The sequence below is a fragment of the Phascolarctos cinereus genome, unplaced genomic scaffold, assembly GCF_003287225.1.
Source record: "Phascolarctos cinereus isolate Bilbo 61053 unplaced genomic scaffold, phaCin_HiC Scaffold_8;HRSCAF=390, whole genome shotgun sequence".
Classification (NCBI taxonomy): Eukaryota; Metazoa; Chordata; class Mammalia; order Diprotodontia; family Phascolarctidae; genus Phascolarctos; species Phascolarctos cinereus.
Window position 1 is genome coordinate 61,913,281 of NW_027556291.1, and position 17,301 is coordinate 61,930,581.

At 44.1% G+C, this 17,301-nt stretch overlaps 1 protein-coding gene across 4 annotated transcripts in view; it reads left to right on the forward strand.

The window, feature by feature from the left end:
* Window positions 1-17,301, forward strand: part of TMEM164 (transmembrane protein 164) — a 129,452-nt gene that overhangs the window by 66,002 nt on the left and 46,149 nt on the right. For all 4 annotated transcript variants that reach the window (XM_020967259.2, XM_020967255.2, XM_020967258.2 and 1 more), the window contains one exon: window positions 12,477-12,526. In XM_020967259.2, the coding sequence (XP_020822918.1) occupies window positions 12,477-12,526 (50 nt within the window). The remainder of the gene's footprint in view (window positions 1-12,476; window positions 12,527-17,301) is intronic.

A 17,301-nucleotide genomic window follows, 5' to 3' on the forward strand; every position in this document is an offset into this window, starting at 1 on the left:
TCAGGAGACAGGATGTATAAATACATACAATATAGCTAAGAAGTAAATCAAGATAATTTTGTGGGAAGACACTCAGCAGCTGGGGAGGTCAAGAAAGGCCTCATGTAGGAGGCAGATTTGAGCTGAGCTCTGAAGGAAACAAGGGCTTCTAGGAGGTGCAGATGGAGGTGAGGAGGGAGTGTGTTCCAGGCAGGAAGGACAGTCTAGGCAAAGGCTCAGAGGTGAGAGAAGGATCAGCCACTTTGGATGTGTGACATATAAAAAGTTCGAGAGACATAATTTCTGGGTAATTAATCATTTTATTAATAAAAGGGGTCAAGTGACACTCTCAAATGCCAAAGACCCCTCATGGAACCCACTCAGTGCTTTTTTGCCCTTGAAAGAGTGGGTGTTTCTGAGTGTGGCAATGATTGGTGACTGGTTAACTGAGATATAGAATAGGTCCACCTCTCATTATAATATTCAATCTAAATATATATATTTATATATAAATATAAAATTCAATGAGGGGCGGCGGGCGGGGAGTGACTTTGATCACATTATTTTACTTCCAAACCACCCTCAGCCTTGGGCAATCTAATCTAAGAATTTATCCCCACCCTTCAGTAGAACACAAGGGGTTTTCCAATCTGGACAGGATCTGAACAAGATTGAGGAGAAGGCCAGTCTGATCTCATTATCAGCAATGTCCTTCAGATGCTGGCTTGGCCCTGTAGAGAATAAGATTCCGGAGAAGGAGAAGTCCCCAATATTAACAGTTATTTAATAATAATTTCTCTCAGATGGACCATAGGAAAGGCTTGAGTTTTCTAGGTAGCCTTGGGTTCTATAATGAGATCTGTTCCTAGTTCTTATAAATATTATTCATCCTCAGCTTTCTAGGCATTTCTAGTGAATATAGTGGGACAACAAGGTCTTTAGAGGCTTTAAAACAAATCTCTTCCAAATTAGTGATATTTTCCCCCTTGGTTCTTTCATTCCCAAAATCTGAGAATTTGAGAGTTAGAAGAGACATGTAATCCAACCATATCTGAAAGCAATTCTCACTAACTTTCTAGACAAATGGTCCACCAGCCTCTGCTGAAGGCCTTGAAGGAAGGGGAACACACCACCTCCTGAGGTGATTCATCCCACCTTGGACAGCTCTCATTGGAAGGAAGTTTTCTTTGTACCTTCTCCCCCGTAGTTCCTGGTTCTGCCCCCTGGAGCCTAATAGAGCAAGTTTCATCCTTTTTTCATGTGATATCCTTCAAATACTTGAACTTAGCTATCATGTCCCACCCCCTTTTCCCACATTTTTTTGAGGTCCTTTACCATCATGGTTGCTCTCCTATGGGATGCTCCAAATCATCAATATCCTTCATGAAATGAGTGTGCTCAGAAATGAACACAATACTTCATTTCATCTCTAAATCTATGAGCTTGTGATCTTATGTGGTCTGACGAAGGGCAGAGTACAGTAAGGCGGGTGCCTTTTAACTGCATTGGTTCGCATCAGCTATATTGACTTGAGACAGTTTGGGGTTGCTGGGAACCCCAAAATGTCAGGCTACAGGGTGAGTCTGCCTGGAAAGAATTCAAGCACTCAAGCCCTCTTTCAGTTAAAGTAGCAAGATTTACTGAATCTGCAACTTGATGGAGGTGAGATTGATACTTACATACAAAAAAGACAGTGAGAAGAGGTAGATAGGATTAAGGAGTGGTAAATAGCTCGAGGTGGGCCAAGTGTGATAGAGAAAGGAGTTAAGTGGTCTAGGGTGGCTCTAAAGTACTGTTGGGTATCTAGGTGGGCTGGGATGGGCCAGATGCCTTGGGCAAGCCTGCCAGTGATCTGGGCTGCTGTGGGAAAATTCAGGAACTGGGTTGCTTTCAAAGACGTGGCTTTTTTTTCCTTTTTTAGGGGTCCAGGTCCCATCACCCCATCAGACTGTCCCATCAGCTCATTCTAGACTTGAAGCCAATTGAAATCTCCCTGCTCTTTCTGATGAACTTCTGTCTAAGCGCACCTGCACACATTTGTCCCTGTGAAGTTGATTTTTTGAACCTATACATAGCACTTTACATTTATGCCTTTTAAATTTCATCTTATTTGATGGGTTCAATATCCTAGTCTAGTGAGGTCTTTTGAGATCCCGACCCTGTCCCCACCCAAGATTAGATATGTCTCCTAGCAAATCTTTAAGGTGTGCCATCTGTGTCAAGATCCAAGTAATTGATAAAAATATCAGTCATTGTGGGGCCATGCATGGATCCCTTGGGCATTTCACTGGAAAAATCCTTTCAAGTTGACATAGAGCTGCTCAGGATTACTCTTTGGGAATAGTTGCAAATCCAGTTATCTATCATCTAACCCAGTTTATACCACAAGATGAGCCCAGATACTCCAGCTCTTCCACAAGAATGACATGAGAGACTTTGTCAGATGCTTTGCTAAAACTTACTTAAACTATAGCTACGGTATTCCCCTGATCTACTAATTAGTGGACTGTTTTTTTAAATTATTATTATTTTTAGGCAATTGGGGTTAAGTGACTTGCCCAGGGTCACATAGCTAGTAAGTGTCAAGTGTTTGGTCTGAGGCCGGATTTGAACACATGCTCCTGACTTCAGGGCCGGTGCTCTATCCACTTCGCCACCTAGCTGCCCCTAATTACTGGACTGTTAAAAGAAGCAAATAAAGGCAGTCTGGTAGGACTTGCTTCTCTCAATGAAGCCAGGCCAGTTCTTTGTGATTGTGGCTTCCTTTTCTAGATGTTCACTAACCATCCCTTTAACAATGCATTCTAGCATTTTGCCAATATTCAACATCTAGCTCTGGCCTATAGTTTATAGATTCCCCCTTTCTTCTATTAAAAAAAAAAGAGAGAGACATTTGCCTTTCTCTAGACCTGAGACACTTCCCCCTTTCTCCATAATTTCTTTCTTATATTTTTTCCTCCATGGTCTTTCAAAGATCATGGACAACAATAGTTCAGCAATCACATCTGTTGGATGTAGTGGATACAGTTCTGAGCTTGGCATCAGGAAGACTTGAGTTAGAATCTTGTATTCAACCACTTTCAGGTTCAGTTTCTTCTTTTTAAAAATAGAGGTGATAATATAATGGCACCTACCTCAAAGGATCAAGTGAGAGAATGTATATAAACTCTATATGTATATTATTATGTGCATGCACACTAATATTATTATTACTGCTTTCGGATGCTGTCAGTCTTTGCCCCATGCCTTCAGATTACCAAGGTGGGCAGGTAGGCATGCTCTTATTCTCTTATTAGTAGTTGAAAAAAATAGGGGTTTTGCTCCCTATTTTTATTCTGTCTTTTCCCACCGACTATTTTCCTTGGCAGAGACTTCAGAAGCAAAACATGAAGTCTAAGAATTCTGAGTTTCCTCTGATCTTGCTTGTGTCATCTACCCTCCCCTCCCCCCAAGGCTGGGCCCTGCTCCTTACTGGTTCCTCCTCTTTTCACCTTTATATGACTAAATAATCCTTTTTTGTTGTCCTTCGGTCCATTGTCCTAGACTCTCTGAGCACATATAAGAAAACAAATACAGCCTCTCCCAGCTCTGGGAACTCCTTCCCGAAACTTCAACCCCACCCAAGGAATCTGTCACGAAGGAGGTAGAGGTCTAAGGTCAATTATTGAAGTCAGCATGGGGTGGGTATTGTTGTTTGTCCTTTCTTCTTGAAGAGGAGTGGGGTAGGTAGTTCAAAGGGAGAGCCTGTCTGAGAAAACTCTGACTCTATTTCCCCCAGCCTTGAACCTTGGTGCCTCTTCCTACCTCAGGCCTGGAGGGCATGTAATATTTGTGAGAATTCCTTTTCCACTATTAAGGTAGGACCAAAGAAGGACCAAAAAAGCAGGGGAGATATCATAGGCTCATAGATTCCAAACTGGAAGTATTCTAAGGATGAATGTCTGAATGAATGATTGAAAAGGGTGAAGGGCCTGGCATGCTATGATCCATGGGGTCACGAATAGTCAGATACAATTGAACTTAAAAGGCACTTAAAGTATTGTTGTTCTTCAGTCATGTCCGACTCATCATGACCCCATTTGGAGTTTTCTTGGCAGAGATAACAGAGTGGTTTGCCATTTCATTCCCCAGCTCATTTTATAGATGAGGAAACTGAGGCAAACAGGGTCACAGAGCTAGTAAGTGCCTGAGGCAGGATTTGAACTCAGGTCTTCCTGACTCTAGGCCTAGCGCTCTATGCACTATGGCGCCACCTAGCTGCCCCCCGCTTACAGTGTACCATGAACAACACTAAGCACTGGCAGATATAAATACAAGCAAATAAGACTGCTCCCACACTCAAGGAGCTCGCATAGGGAGAAACAAGGACTGTGACCTGGGAGCTATGTTTTGGACAAATAAGTAAGAAGAATGGTATTTGGCATCAGAGGGCATATGTCCTTGCCCAGAATGGTCATGTTGATTAGATTATTGTTTTTAGAGACTTTCAAAGTCTATCTCTTTCTCTCCTTCCCCATCTCCCTCCATTTTGCAGATGAGGAAACTGAGGCAGGTGGTGGGTAAATCACTTGTCCAGGGTCACACAGCTAGTAAGTCTCTGAGGCCAGAATTCAAATCTAGGTCCTCTTGATTATAAATCCCTGCACCTCAAGAAGCTTAATAGTTTTGGGTAGGGAAAGGAGGTCAAAAGAAGTAAATAATTTTGGAGGGAGAGACAGCATCAATAGTTTAATAGTTAACAGTGATCATTAAGCAAAGGTTGGCTGAATTCATTTATTTACAGATTACAGATGAGGAAACTGAGGCACAAATCGAGGAAGTGACTTGCTCAGGATCACATGGCTAGTTTCTGATCCTTTTTCCCAAGATAACTTATTACCACCCACAAACACCATCCATTCAGCCTCCCTTTCTCTGGTTTTCTTTGAGGTTTTTTGGAGGGCTTTGTGGGATTGAACCTTCTTCTGGGAGAGAGTCGAGAGCAGAAGGGTAGTCTTCCCTGGGCTAGAGAAAGAAAAGAGCAGCCCATCTTGCCTAACAAGGCTGACTTGTCTAACTCCTGGTGCTTAGGCCTGAGGAAAGCCACCCCAGGACTGCTTTGGCTTTAGAAGAACTGAGGCCCACCACACCCCTCTTTCCTTCCCACTCCCCTCAGTGTCCTGGATTTGAGTAGACAGTGCCAGCATTCATAGGTTTGTGTGGAAGGGCCCTCAGAGGCCAGCCAAACCAACTCTCCCATTTTACAGAGGAGGAAACTGAGGCCCATGGTGGTGGTGGTGGTGGTGGGGTGACTGAGTAGTCACACACAGGATCCTAGACCTTGTGGTTGTGGTTTGTCTGTCGTTCTGGAAGAGGACCATGACATCAGGGAGATGATGACATGACTTGCTATTGACTTTGATTTGAGTGAGGGAGGGCAGTGCAAAGTAACCAGCTTAATTTTGTCCTCCAGAGCCATCTGGGTCCAGTGGCCAGATATTGATCAGAATGACTGGAGATGGCTCAGGATGCAATGGAAGACCCTGCCCCTTTTAAGCTAAGGTCTTTTCAAGTTCTCAGTTTGAGTGAGGCAACACCCATTCAGTGAATAGGCCTCTTTAAGAAGTGAGTCAAGGGATGGCCCCTTTAATAAAAAAAAAAAATCCAACTGGGAGAGGAAGACCCTCCTGGTAGCTGGCCAAAAGAGAAACAGTTACTATTTACATTCACTCTGAGCCAGGAGGGCCCAAAAAATAACCATTAAGTAGGGCTAGAAGGAATCTCAAGCCCACTAGTCCAACTTCCTAAGTCAAATTACATTTATTAAACCTGTCACTGTGCCCAGCACTAAGGATACGTGAGGGAAAAGGCAGGCCATGTTCTCAAGGAGCTCACTGTCTAATAAGGGAGACAACATACAAACAAATACGTACAAACAAGATCTAGACAGGATAAATTGGAGGTAGCTTCAGAGGGAAGGCACTAGGGGGAAGGAAAGGAAAGAAAAGCAAGTAAGCATTTGTGTAGTCCTTACTATATGCCAGGCATTCTACTGCACCCTTTTTACAAATATTATGTCATTTGATTTCTCTCTCTCTCTCTCTCTCTCTCTCTCTCTCTCTCTCTCTCTCTCTCTCTTTTTCAGGCAATTGGGGTTAAGTGACTTGCCTAGGGTCACACAGCTAGGAAGTGTCAGGTATTTGGTCTGAGGCTGGATTTGAACTCAGGTCCTCCTGACTTCAGGGCCGGTACTCTATCCACTGCACCACCTAGCTGCCCCTATGTCATTTGATGTTCACAGCAACCCTGTGAAGCAGGTTCTATTATTATCTCCATTTTACAGTTGAGGAGACTGAGGCAGACAGAAGTGAATTGACTTGCCCAGGGTCACACAGCTAATAAATGTGTTAAGAGTAAGGAAGAGTAAGAGGCCAGATAGTAAGTAAGATAGTAAGAGGTCAGATTTGAACTCAGGTCTTCCTGATTCCATTTCCACCATTGTAGCCACTGCGGCATCACCTAGCTACTTCATAGTTGAGGACTAGGAGAAACTTTTTGGAGAAGCTGGGATTTGAAGGAAAACAGGGAAGCTGAGATGCAGAGGTGAGGAAGGAGAGTACTCCAGGCATGGGGGACAACCAGAGAAAATTGACAGAGCAGGGGGATTGAGTGCTGTTCAAGGAACAGCCAGGAGGCCAGTGTAATCATGTGTGGAGGGGGCTAGGTTATGGAGGACTTTGAAAGCCAAACAGAGGATTTTATATTTGATCATGGCCATGATAGGAAGTTTTTTGGAGGGGAGGGGGAATGTATGTGACATGGTTGGACCTCTGTTTTAGGAAAATCCTTTTGTCAACTGAATAGAGAAGGGACTGAAGTGGGAAGAGCCTTGTGGTAGGCAGCCCCACCAGCATCTTCTATGTTCCTGGCAATCAATGAACCAGGCACTAGAGAGAAGTCTGAGTATCTGCTCTCAAAGACCCGGCTTCCTTGAGAATCCACTCCCCCTCCTTTCTCCTTTCTTATCTGCACATGGTTTTGCCTTGCTCAGAATCCAGAATGGGCTGGACCTTTTTGACTGCATTTTATAGAATCACAAAGTTGACAGGGACTTCACGCGGAACAACCAACATCACACCCCAAAGGATTAAAAAAAAAAAAAAGAAAAAGAAGAAGAGGAAGAAAGAATCAACAAAAAATGATCACTACATGGGAAAAAAAATCCAACATTATATGCGATGTCACACACCTATGAGAAGGAGGAGGGAGGAGGCATCTCCTCGTGTGTCTCCTTTAGGGCCAAATTTATTCTTTATAATTTTGTTGTGGTTGTCCTTTCCATTTACATTGTTGTAGTCATTGTTTATATTGTTTTCCTGGGTCTACTTATTTCATTCTGCATCAGTTCATGTGGCTCTTTCCAGGTTTCTCTGTATTCATCACATCTATCATTTCTTACAGCCCAGTAATTTTCTGTTGACGGGCCATAGTCTGTTTAGCCATTCTCCAATCGATGGGCATCTACTTTGGTTCCATCTTTGCTGCCACAGAAAGTACTGCTATAAATATTTCAGTGTCTATGGGCACTTCCTTTTTTGTCAATGGCTTCCTTGGGTGTGTGCCTAGCTGTGGAATCTCTGGGTCAAAGGATATTGATGTTTTTAGCTGCTTTGTTGACATACTTCCAAATTACTTTTCAGAATGGTTGTATCTCCCTCACTTTTGCTACATAACTAATCCTCATCCTGGGATGATTAACACATCCTAGAAACATGCATTTTATGCTAGCAAGGCAGCTTGCTCTAGTGAATGGAGAGCTAGCCCCAGTGTCAGCAAGACATAGGTTCAAATCCTGCCTTTGACTTATACCAGTTGGGTGACTTAATTTCTCAGGGCTCTAAGCAACTCAGATTAGAAGTTGCTTCTAATGATAATAAAACCTATAGTACCCTCAAGTTTGCAAAGTACTTTCTATTATCTTATTTGATCTTCATAACCCTATGAGGTAGGAAATTGAGGCTGGTAGAGCTTAAATAACATAGCCAGTAAGGGCCTGAGGCAGCATTTGAACTTGAGTCTTCTTCTTAAGTCTATCACTTTATGCATTGCATTGTTTAGCTCCTTCCCTTATAGGACCATAGAGTTTAGAAAGGGACTTAGAAACCAACTATTATACCCCCCTCATTTTATAGAGGAGGAAACTGAGGCATGGGGAGAGGAAGGGACTTGACCAAGGTCACACATATGGGATCTTAGATCTAGGGCTGGAAGGGCCCTCTGAAGCCAGCTAATCTAACCCCTTCATTTTACAGAGGAGGAAACTGAGACCAGAGCAGTTAGATGATTTGCTCACAAAAAATTTGTAAGTAACAAGAGACAAGATTCAAACCCAGGTCTTCAGACTTCAGAAGCAGTGCTCTTTCTTTCCCCTATACTACCATTTGCATTGAAAGAGTATTTTTCATCAATGGGAGTTCCATGCACCAATGGAATTACAGGCCTGGACTGAACCCCACCCCTCTCCATATCCCTGAAATACTAATTATTGCATACAGCCTTCCATTGATGATGCATTTACAATGCATCTCTCTTTTGCCCTTTGGACACCCCCAATTTTGATTCAGTGCAGCCCAGTCTTCCTCTTTGGAGGTAGCCTAGGTGTCCTAGTGGATAGAGTACTGGGCTTGGAGTCAGGAAGGACCTGAGTTCAAATCCAGCCTCAGTTACTTACTAGCTGTGTGATCCAGGGCAAGTCACTCAACCCTGTTTGCCTCAGTTTCCTTAACTATAAAATGGGGTTAATAATAGCACCTACCTTGTAAGGTTGCCGTGAGGCTCAAATGAGATACCATTTGTAAAGTGCTTAGCACAGTGCTTGGCACGTAGTAGGTGCTTATATAAATGCTTCTTTCCTTCTTATTCAATTCTGAGCCTAGTTCATTATCCTCCTGTGGGGCCTATTTCAGATCTGATGGAATGGCAAGTGGGCTGCTCAGACAACTGCATCCCTAATAATGTCTACTCTTTGCCTGTGTAGGTGACTCTGCCCGGCTCCCCTGGGTGCCTGTGAATCTCATCAAGGAGGCCCTTTCAGGGCCCGATGCAGTTAGTGCAACGTGGTCCACAGATAAGAGTGTCTAGATTTCAGTCCGTTGGGACAGTGGGCTGAGTGTGAAATGATATTTCTCAACACTTCTATCACCAACTGTAGTTTAACAGATGCAACAAAGGATAAAAAGCTATTCCTAGGCCTCAGCCCTGCTGATTTTCTGTAACCTCCAGCAGCTCATCCAGAGCCTCTGTCCCTAGAAGCTAAAAGGTCAGCTTCTGTGTCCAGTGGGGCCAAGGTCTCCCTAGGTTATATTCAAAGGCCAGGCCTTCTACTCAGAGATAGCTGACATTTATACAATGCTCTAAGGTTTGCAAAGTGCTTTATGTTTTTCCTATTTCATTTAAGCCTAGGAAGCAAGTGTTATTATTTTCTCCATCTTATAGATGAGGAGATTAAGTGATTTATCCAGAGTCACACAGCTAATAAGACTGCCTAAGGTAGGATTTGAACTCAGGCCCTCCTGACTCTAATTCTGCCATGCTATGTACCAGGCAACCCTGGTGCCTACAACATTAGGTCTGGAAGAAGAGACGTTGTTCAGTCATTTTTCGGTCATTTCCAACTCTTCACAACCCTCAATTTGGGGTTTTCTTGGCAGAGATACTGGAGTGGTTTGTCATTTCCTTCTCCAGCTCCTTTTACAGATGAGGAAACTGAGGCAAACAGGGTGAAGTGACTTGCCCAGGGTCACAGAGCTATGAAGTGTCTGAGGCCAGATTTGAACTCAAAAGATGAGTTTTCTTGACTACATATAGGAGAGTTTATCTAGACAAGAACCAAGTAAATAAGAAGATAAAGAGGAGAGAGTAGGGGATATATTAGTGCTCCAAGCTCGCCTCCCCCGAGCCTCCACTGCTTCTCCAGGGGTGGATGTGATGCTCAGTGCCACCCATGTTCTCTTCTAGCTACTCAGAAACATTGGAACTCGGCTTAGTTCCCCTCACTCCTCCCTGCCCAGGGCTGATTACAGGTTATAGTCTGGGATTCTGTGAGAGGAACTTCAAAAGATCTCAGTCCTAGAGCTGGCAGGACCCCCAGTGGCCATTGAATCCAAACCCCTCATTTTGCAGAGGAGGAAACAGGCACACAGAGGGGAAGTGACTTGTCCAAAATCACACACAAGATCCTAGATTCGGAGCTAGAAGGGACCTCAGAGACCATCGAGTCCAACCCCCTCATTTTACAGATGAAGAAACTGAGGCCTAAGGTCCCACCTAGGATCCTAGATCTACAGCTGGAAGGGACCTGAGGGGTCAGTCTAAGCCCTTCATTTTACTGAGTCCCAGAGTAGTGAAGTTGATGAGGATGAGATCTACACCCCTTGGGCTTTCCCACAAGGCCAAATCTCTGGCAGTGGCCTAAGGCTGTAATCCCATCAATTGGCCTTTCATTATGGCTACATCCAATCCCCCAATTCCCCTTAACCTAGCCCAGCCCTCCATTATCTTGCCCCCCATGGCCACAGGCCACTTCCCACCCTTAATCCTAGCTAGGCTCCATTCTCCCTTGGCCTAGTGGTCCAGGTTCCTGGCATTCCATTACTTCATAGACTACTGGGCCACTCCTAGATCCCTCCCACAGTCTTTCTGTATATAAAGTCCATCCTGTCTCCATTAAGTCGCTCAGATTCTTATAATCTAGCCACTGCTCTGATTTTCACAATCTAGCCTATAGCTCACAGGTGCTCAGATTCCTTGAGTCTGGCCAATATGGTGCATCTTTAATAAACCTTGTCTTTGGCTAAAAGAAGGGTTGGGTCGAATTCTTTTGGACAGTACCTGCATGTCATGAGTTTGTGCTTCCAGCACCCCTAAACCTCTAGACCTCATGAAAGTGACTTGCCGGAGATCACACAGATAGTAAATGCCAGAGGCAGAATTTGAACCCAGGTCCTCTGACTTCAGAGACAATGTTCTCTCCATTGTACCATGCTGCCTTGTGCTGCCACTCTCTCCATGCTCCATCCCTCTCCCTACAACATTGAGGAATGAAACACCTTCCACCTCTATAAATGCTCCTCTGGTGTTCTCTTTAGGGGGCCAGGAGTGGTCAAGAAATATTGTCTTGTCCTAATGTTTGAGACAGCTGGAGAAAACTTCTCCAAGCACATTAAGCCACCTGTTCTCTCAGTAACCACATTTAAATTAACTTCTTTAATTGATTTAATTAATTAAATTAAATTTCAATTAATTAAATTAAATTTTTAAAATGACTTTTAAAAAATTATGTACTTTACAGATACAAGCATTTCAATATGTAAAGAACAGAAAAAAAGGACTACATACAAAACTGGGTTCATCTATTATGTATTTTTGGCACGTATATTAGATATAGCAAATAGTGCCCACACTGGCCCCCTTGCCTATGTCCCCTTCTGAATTTTCTTCTGCTCTCTATGTTTTTTAAATGTCTCATTGACTTTCTTTTTCTTCTTTGTTGTGGATTGATACCACTACCTTCCAGCCCACAAATTGGAGCCCTTCCCTGTAATGAATAAGTATAATTGACCAGAAAAAAATCCATGCATTGGCTGTGTCCTCGAATGTATGTCACACTCTGCACCTGTGATCAATCACTTCTGCTAAGTGGTGAGAAGCTGGTTTCATCCTCGGTCTTCTGGAGTTGTGGTTGGTTGTTGCGTTAATCAGAGTTCTGAAATGTTCCATAGTTTTCTTTGACAATATTGTAGCCAATCATTGTTCTCCTGGTTCTGCTCACTTCACTATGCATCAGTTCATGAAGTCTTCCCAGGTTTCTCTCAATCTGTCCTTTTCATCATTTCTTAGGGTGCAGCATTATCCCATAACATTCATAAGCCATTTCCCATTTGATTGGCACTCTCTTTGTTTCCAGTTCTTTGCTACAACAAAAAGAACTGCTAAGAATATTTTAGTACAAATGGGGTCCTTCTGCTCAATCTTTCATCTCTTTGGGGCGTAAACCCTGTAATGGCATTTCTGGATCAAAGGGTAAGTGCAGTTTAGTGACTTTTGACATCATTTCAAGTTACTTTCCAGAATGTTTGGACTATTTCACTATGCCACCATCAGTGCATTAATGTGCCTGCCCTTCCACAGTTCCTCCAGCATTTGTCATTTCCTTTTATATCATCTTTCCTAATCTGATAGGTGTGATTATTTTAATTTGCATTTCTCTTATCATTTGTGATTTGGAGTATTTTTTAAAATGATTGATGGTCTGTTGGATTTCTTCTCTTTTGAGAATTGCCTGTTCCTTTCCTCTGACCATCTATTCACTGGAGAATGGATGACTCTTGGATATGAGATTTTTAACAGAAACTTCCTGCAAAGATGTTTTCATGCTAACTTGTCCCCAGTCTGATTTTAATCACCTTTATTTTCCTGTGGTCTGTTTTAACCCAAGATCATTTGTTTTTTCATTCCAGATCTTCCTCCTGGCCTGTCCTCCCTGTCCAGGTGTTGTGGTCATCTTCAGGTAAGGTTATGGGCTCATTGCTTTGAAGGCCTTACACAGCCTTGACTTGGGATATTTCTTAGGATCTCTGAGATTCAGGTCAGCCAAAGGCCACTGGAGGAGAAGTGAAGAAGCCAGGAATGCATCCACATCCTTGGTTTGTGTCCAACTGTCAACTTCTTTCTTCTGGAAAAGGCAGGTTCCCTGGGGAAGGTGGATATCCTGGCAAAGGCCCTCAGATGTTGCTGATCCTCTTTCCTGGAGTGCCTTTGATTTTGAACTTAATTAGTTCACTGAGGATACAGTTGTTAGTTCTGAGAAGCATTGCTTTGAAGATTTTTGTATTGTTTTTAAGATGTACCCTTTAACAAGGGGAGAGAAAGGTAGCACTATGTCAGAAGCCATAGCAATCTTAAAAATACCAGAATCACAAAAAAAGGAATTCCAGGGTTGGGAGGAACCTCAGAAAAATCTAATCCATTCTGTCCCCTTGTTGTTATTTGTTGTTATTCTTCCTTTGTCCTCAAAGAGTACCCAATGACATCAGGAGGGTATTTTCTTGTGGTGCAAGTAAATTGGATTTAAGTGAAGGAGGGCTGTGCAAAGTCTCCAGCCTTACTCTCTCCTCTGGAGCTATCTGAGTCCAGTGGCAAGACACAGCTCAGGATGACTGGAGGTGGCCCCAGATGTAGTGGAGGACCTTGGCCTTTTTCAGCTAAGGTCTTGCCCAGGTCTCAGTTTGTTTGAGGCAACACCCATCTAGTGATTTAAGGCTAGGTAAGAAATGAGGCAAAAGATGGCCTAGTTTGCCTACTCAAAAAAAAAAATCAGTCTGGGACCCTCAGGGTTTCTGCTATTTACATTTACTCTGAGCCTTCTAAATCCAAACAATGAACAAGTGAGGCTTGGGCTGGGGCCCATAGTTGGCCAAAACTGACAGCCCTAGTGATTTGGGTTTAAGGCTTAGTCATGTAGCTCCATTTGAAACCAAATGGGCTTTATCAAAACGTGGTCTTCCAGAAATCATAAATGAAACTACATGGGACAAAAGAGTAAATTGTCCCTGTTAAGCACACCCAACTGGTAGCCATCCAACCTTGGGTTAGAGGCCTCTAAGTAGGGCATAGTTTGAATGTGAGAGCAATGCCTATGCAGGCACTGAGTCATTTTCAGCAAACCCAAAGGAACCTGCTAGTATACTGGCCTCACCCCTGTGGGCACCCCACCCTCACTGCCTTTTTCAAGACCACTAGACACTCCCTTAGAATCACATTTTTATGGTCACACACTAACAGGATTTAGAAGGAATAGCAAGTTGTTCATATAGATTTGTAGTTTCATGTGTAGTTTCATCTTTTTTTTTTCCTATTCTACTACGTTATGGAAATACTAATTTTATTTCTTACTTCAGAATAAATAAAATTTCCTAAAAAAAAGTATTGGAAGGGAACTCTGGCCAACTAGACCAACCTATAAAAAACCCCAAAGGGATCCCTACTGCAACATATATGATAGTTGGGGAGCCAGCCACTGCTTGAAGGCTTCCAAGGAAGCCTCTCCAGGCAGCCTTGTCCACTGTGAGACAGCTCTCATTGTTAAGAAGCTGAGTAGAACAATTTCCCCTCCCTGCCTTCCTCTCACATCCCAAGTCTTCTCTTCTCCAGGCCAGATATTCCAAGTTTCCTCAGATACTCATATGACATACATTGCAGGTCCTTTTCTATCCTGGTTGTCCTGCTCTGGATGTGCACCAGCTGCTTCTCAAAACCATGGTGCCTAGAAATGAGTCACCTTCCCAGACCTAAGTCGGGATATGATAGAGCCAACTTATGGGATGACACAGGTGAAGGGATATGCATTTGGTCTGTCTTTATCTTTATCCCACGTCACCGTCCCCCCACCCCCCATACATTCACATAATTTAAAAAAAAAACACAAAACCACCAATATTGCTCTTAGCCTAAATTCTAGTCCTCACTCTGTTATTAACCTTACTGTGTGACCTAAAGAGCTGCACTTGGACCCTGGAAGCCCTGAGTTCAAATCCTGCCTCTGACACTAGCTATGTTGCCTTGAGCAAGTCGCTTCCCTGGGGCCTCAATTTCCTCCACCTTAATGGATTAGCTGGCTCTGAGATCCTTCCAGTTCTGGGCCTAGGATTCTATGGGTGATCTGGGGCAAATTATCTCACTCTCTGGGCCTCAGTTTCCTCTTCTGTCACATGAGAGGGTTGGACTGGGTGGCTCCTACAGGCCCTTCCGGCTTGAGATGTAGGAGCCTCTGCTTCTGTGTACCCTCCCCTCTCTGGGCTAACAGTCTCCTCAGTGGTAAAATGGAGCCAGAAGGGAGTGGGTGGAAGTTGGGTGAGATGAGTATTCCAAGTGGGAAGGACATGAATAACAGCTGAATAAATGTTTGCTGAATTGATTTTCATTGAATTGAAGTCAGCAAATATTGACTGACTATCTGCTATGTACAAAACCCCCCAAACTAAGTTCAGTCAGGAGAGGAAACAGTGAAATGAGACACGTTCCCTGTTTCCAAGGAGTGTATCCGTAAGGGAAGAGAGGTGATGAAGAAAGAACACGCAGATACACAGATAACTATTAAATGAGACCATATACGATAAGTGCCATCAGAGGGACACAAGCAGTCAGCAGGGGATAACAGATGAGGGAGAGGCGGCAGCCACGGGGCTCAGGATTTGTTGTTGTTCGGCCTTCGTTCCCAAAGAAGGCCAATGACATCAGGAGGGTGATGTCTTGATTTGTGAGTGAATTGGATTCAAGTGAGGTATACAGTCATCAGGTCCACTCTGTCCTCCATGGTCATCGGAGTCCAATGGCAAGACATAGGTCTGGATGACTAAAGATGGCCCCAGATGCAGTGGGGAGCTTAGGAAGGGCTTTGGAGAAGTCAGGGCATTAGAACTACACCTTGAAGTTTACATGGAATTTCGGTGGGCGGAGATGTGGTTGGTGTTATCCAAGCAGAGGGTGAGCCAAGTCAAGAAAATCATGGAGTTGTCTTGACAGCAGCATAGTAGCCCAGTATGGCCAAAGGGGCAGAGGCCTAGGGCTAGAAGGGACTTCAGAGGTCATCTAGTACAACCCAAGGAGGCCCAGGGTGGGGAAGTGACTTACCTAAGGTCACTCAGGGGCCTTCTAATCTATTGTTGTTCAGTCATTTCAGTCATATCTGACTCTCTGTGACCCCATTTGGGGTTTTCTTGGCAAAGATCCTGGAGTGATTTGAGATTTCTTTCTCTAGGTCATTTTACAGATTAAGAAACTGAGGCAAACAGGGTGAAGTGACTTGCCCAGGGTCACCCACCTAGTTGTTGTCTGAGGCTGGATTAAATTGATGAAGATGAGTCTTTCTGATCCCAGTCCCTGTACTCTAACCACTGTGCCACCTAGCTGCCCTTCTAGTCTACTAACCTCATTTCACAGAGGAGGAGACTGAGGCCCAGGGAGGGGAAATGACTTGTCCAGGGTCACACAGAGGATCCTAGAGCTGGAAGGGACCTCAGAGAGCAATTAATCCAACCCCCTCATTTTACAGAAAGGGAAACTGAGGCCTGGGGAGGGGAAGAGATTTGCATCAGCAAGTTCTAGATCTTCTGACACTACTGCCATCACCCTTTGTGCTCTGCTTTGCTGTCCAGTTTAGTCATATAGTAGGGAAGAGACTGTAGAGGCAGAAACAATTAGAGAGTTGCATAGTCTAGGCAAGAGGTGATGAGAGCCATAGGGGTGGAGAGGAATGATGTGAGACAGGGTATGGAGGGAGAATCAGCCAGATTTGATGTGGGGGCAGCTAAGTGGCTCAGTGGATAGAGCACTGGCCCTAGAGTCAGGAGGACCTGAGTTCAAATCCAGCCTCAGACACATAACACTCACTAGCTATGTGACCCTGGGCAAGTCACTTAACCCCATTGCCAAAAAAAAGAAAAAAGACTTGATGTGGATGAGGGCAAAGGTGGGAGGGGTTTCCAGCCCTAGGGCCTGGGAAAGTGGGTATGATGGGGTGGAGCAACGTACTTGGGGAACTGAGGAGGAGTGAAATGCCAGGGATTGTCTGGGGGAATTTTGAAGTGCCTTGGTTCCGAGAGGAATGGGCCTGTTGTCTGAAAGTTAAGTAGGGAAGTAGCCATACAAGTAGGGTCCTGAAAGCCGCCTTGAATTTAAGCTTCCTGATTAGCTGAAGTTGGGAATTGTAAAATGATGCATCATCTTGTTTCTCTGATCCCAGGTGGACCAAGGCCAATGGATTCCACAGGGGAGTCAGGGACAGGAGACCCCATCCTCTTTGGAGGCCAACTAAGAGAAGTAGGCTTTGTTCACCAGGCTCCAGGCCTGGGTAAATCAAGACACATTCTGTACTGGGCCTGGAAAATCTGAGCTAAAGATTAGTTAGTAGGTTTGGCTGGATTGAAGTTGTTATACAGACTTTAGATTCTCGATAGCCATAGTCTCGAAAAGAATTGTTGTTCAGTAATTTCAGTGGCGTCCAACTCTTCGTGACTCCATTTGGGGTTTTCTTGGCAAAGATCCTGGAGTGGTTTGCCATTTCCTTCTCCAGCTCATTTTCCAGATGAGGAAACTAAGGCTAAAAAGGGCAAAGTGACCTGCCCAGGGTCACACAGCTACGCGGTGTCTGAGGCTGGATTTGAACCCAGAAAGAGGAGTCTTCCTGACTGCAGATCCAGTGCTCCAGCCACTGCAGTGCCTCCTAGCTGACCTTTGAAAATAATAGCTAGCATTTATATAGTGCTTTAAGGTTGGGAAAGCACT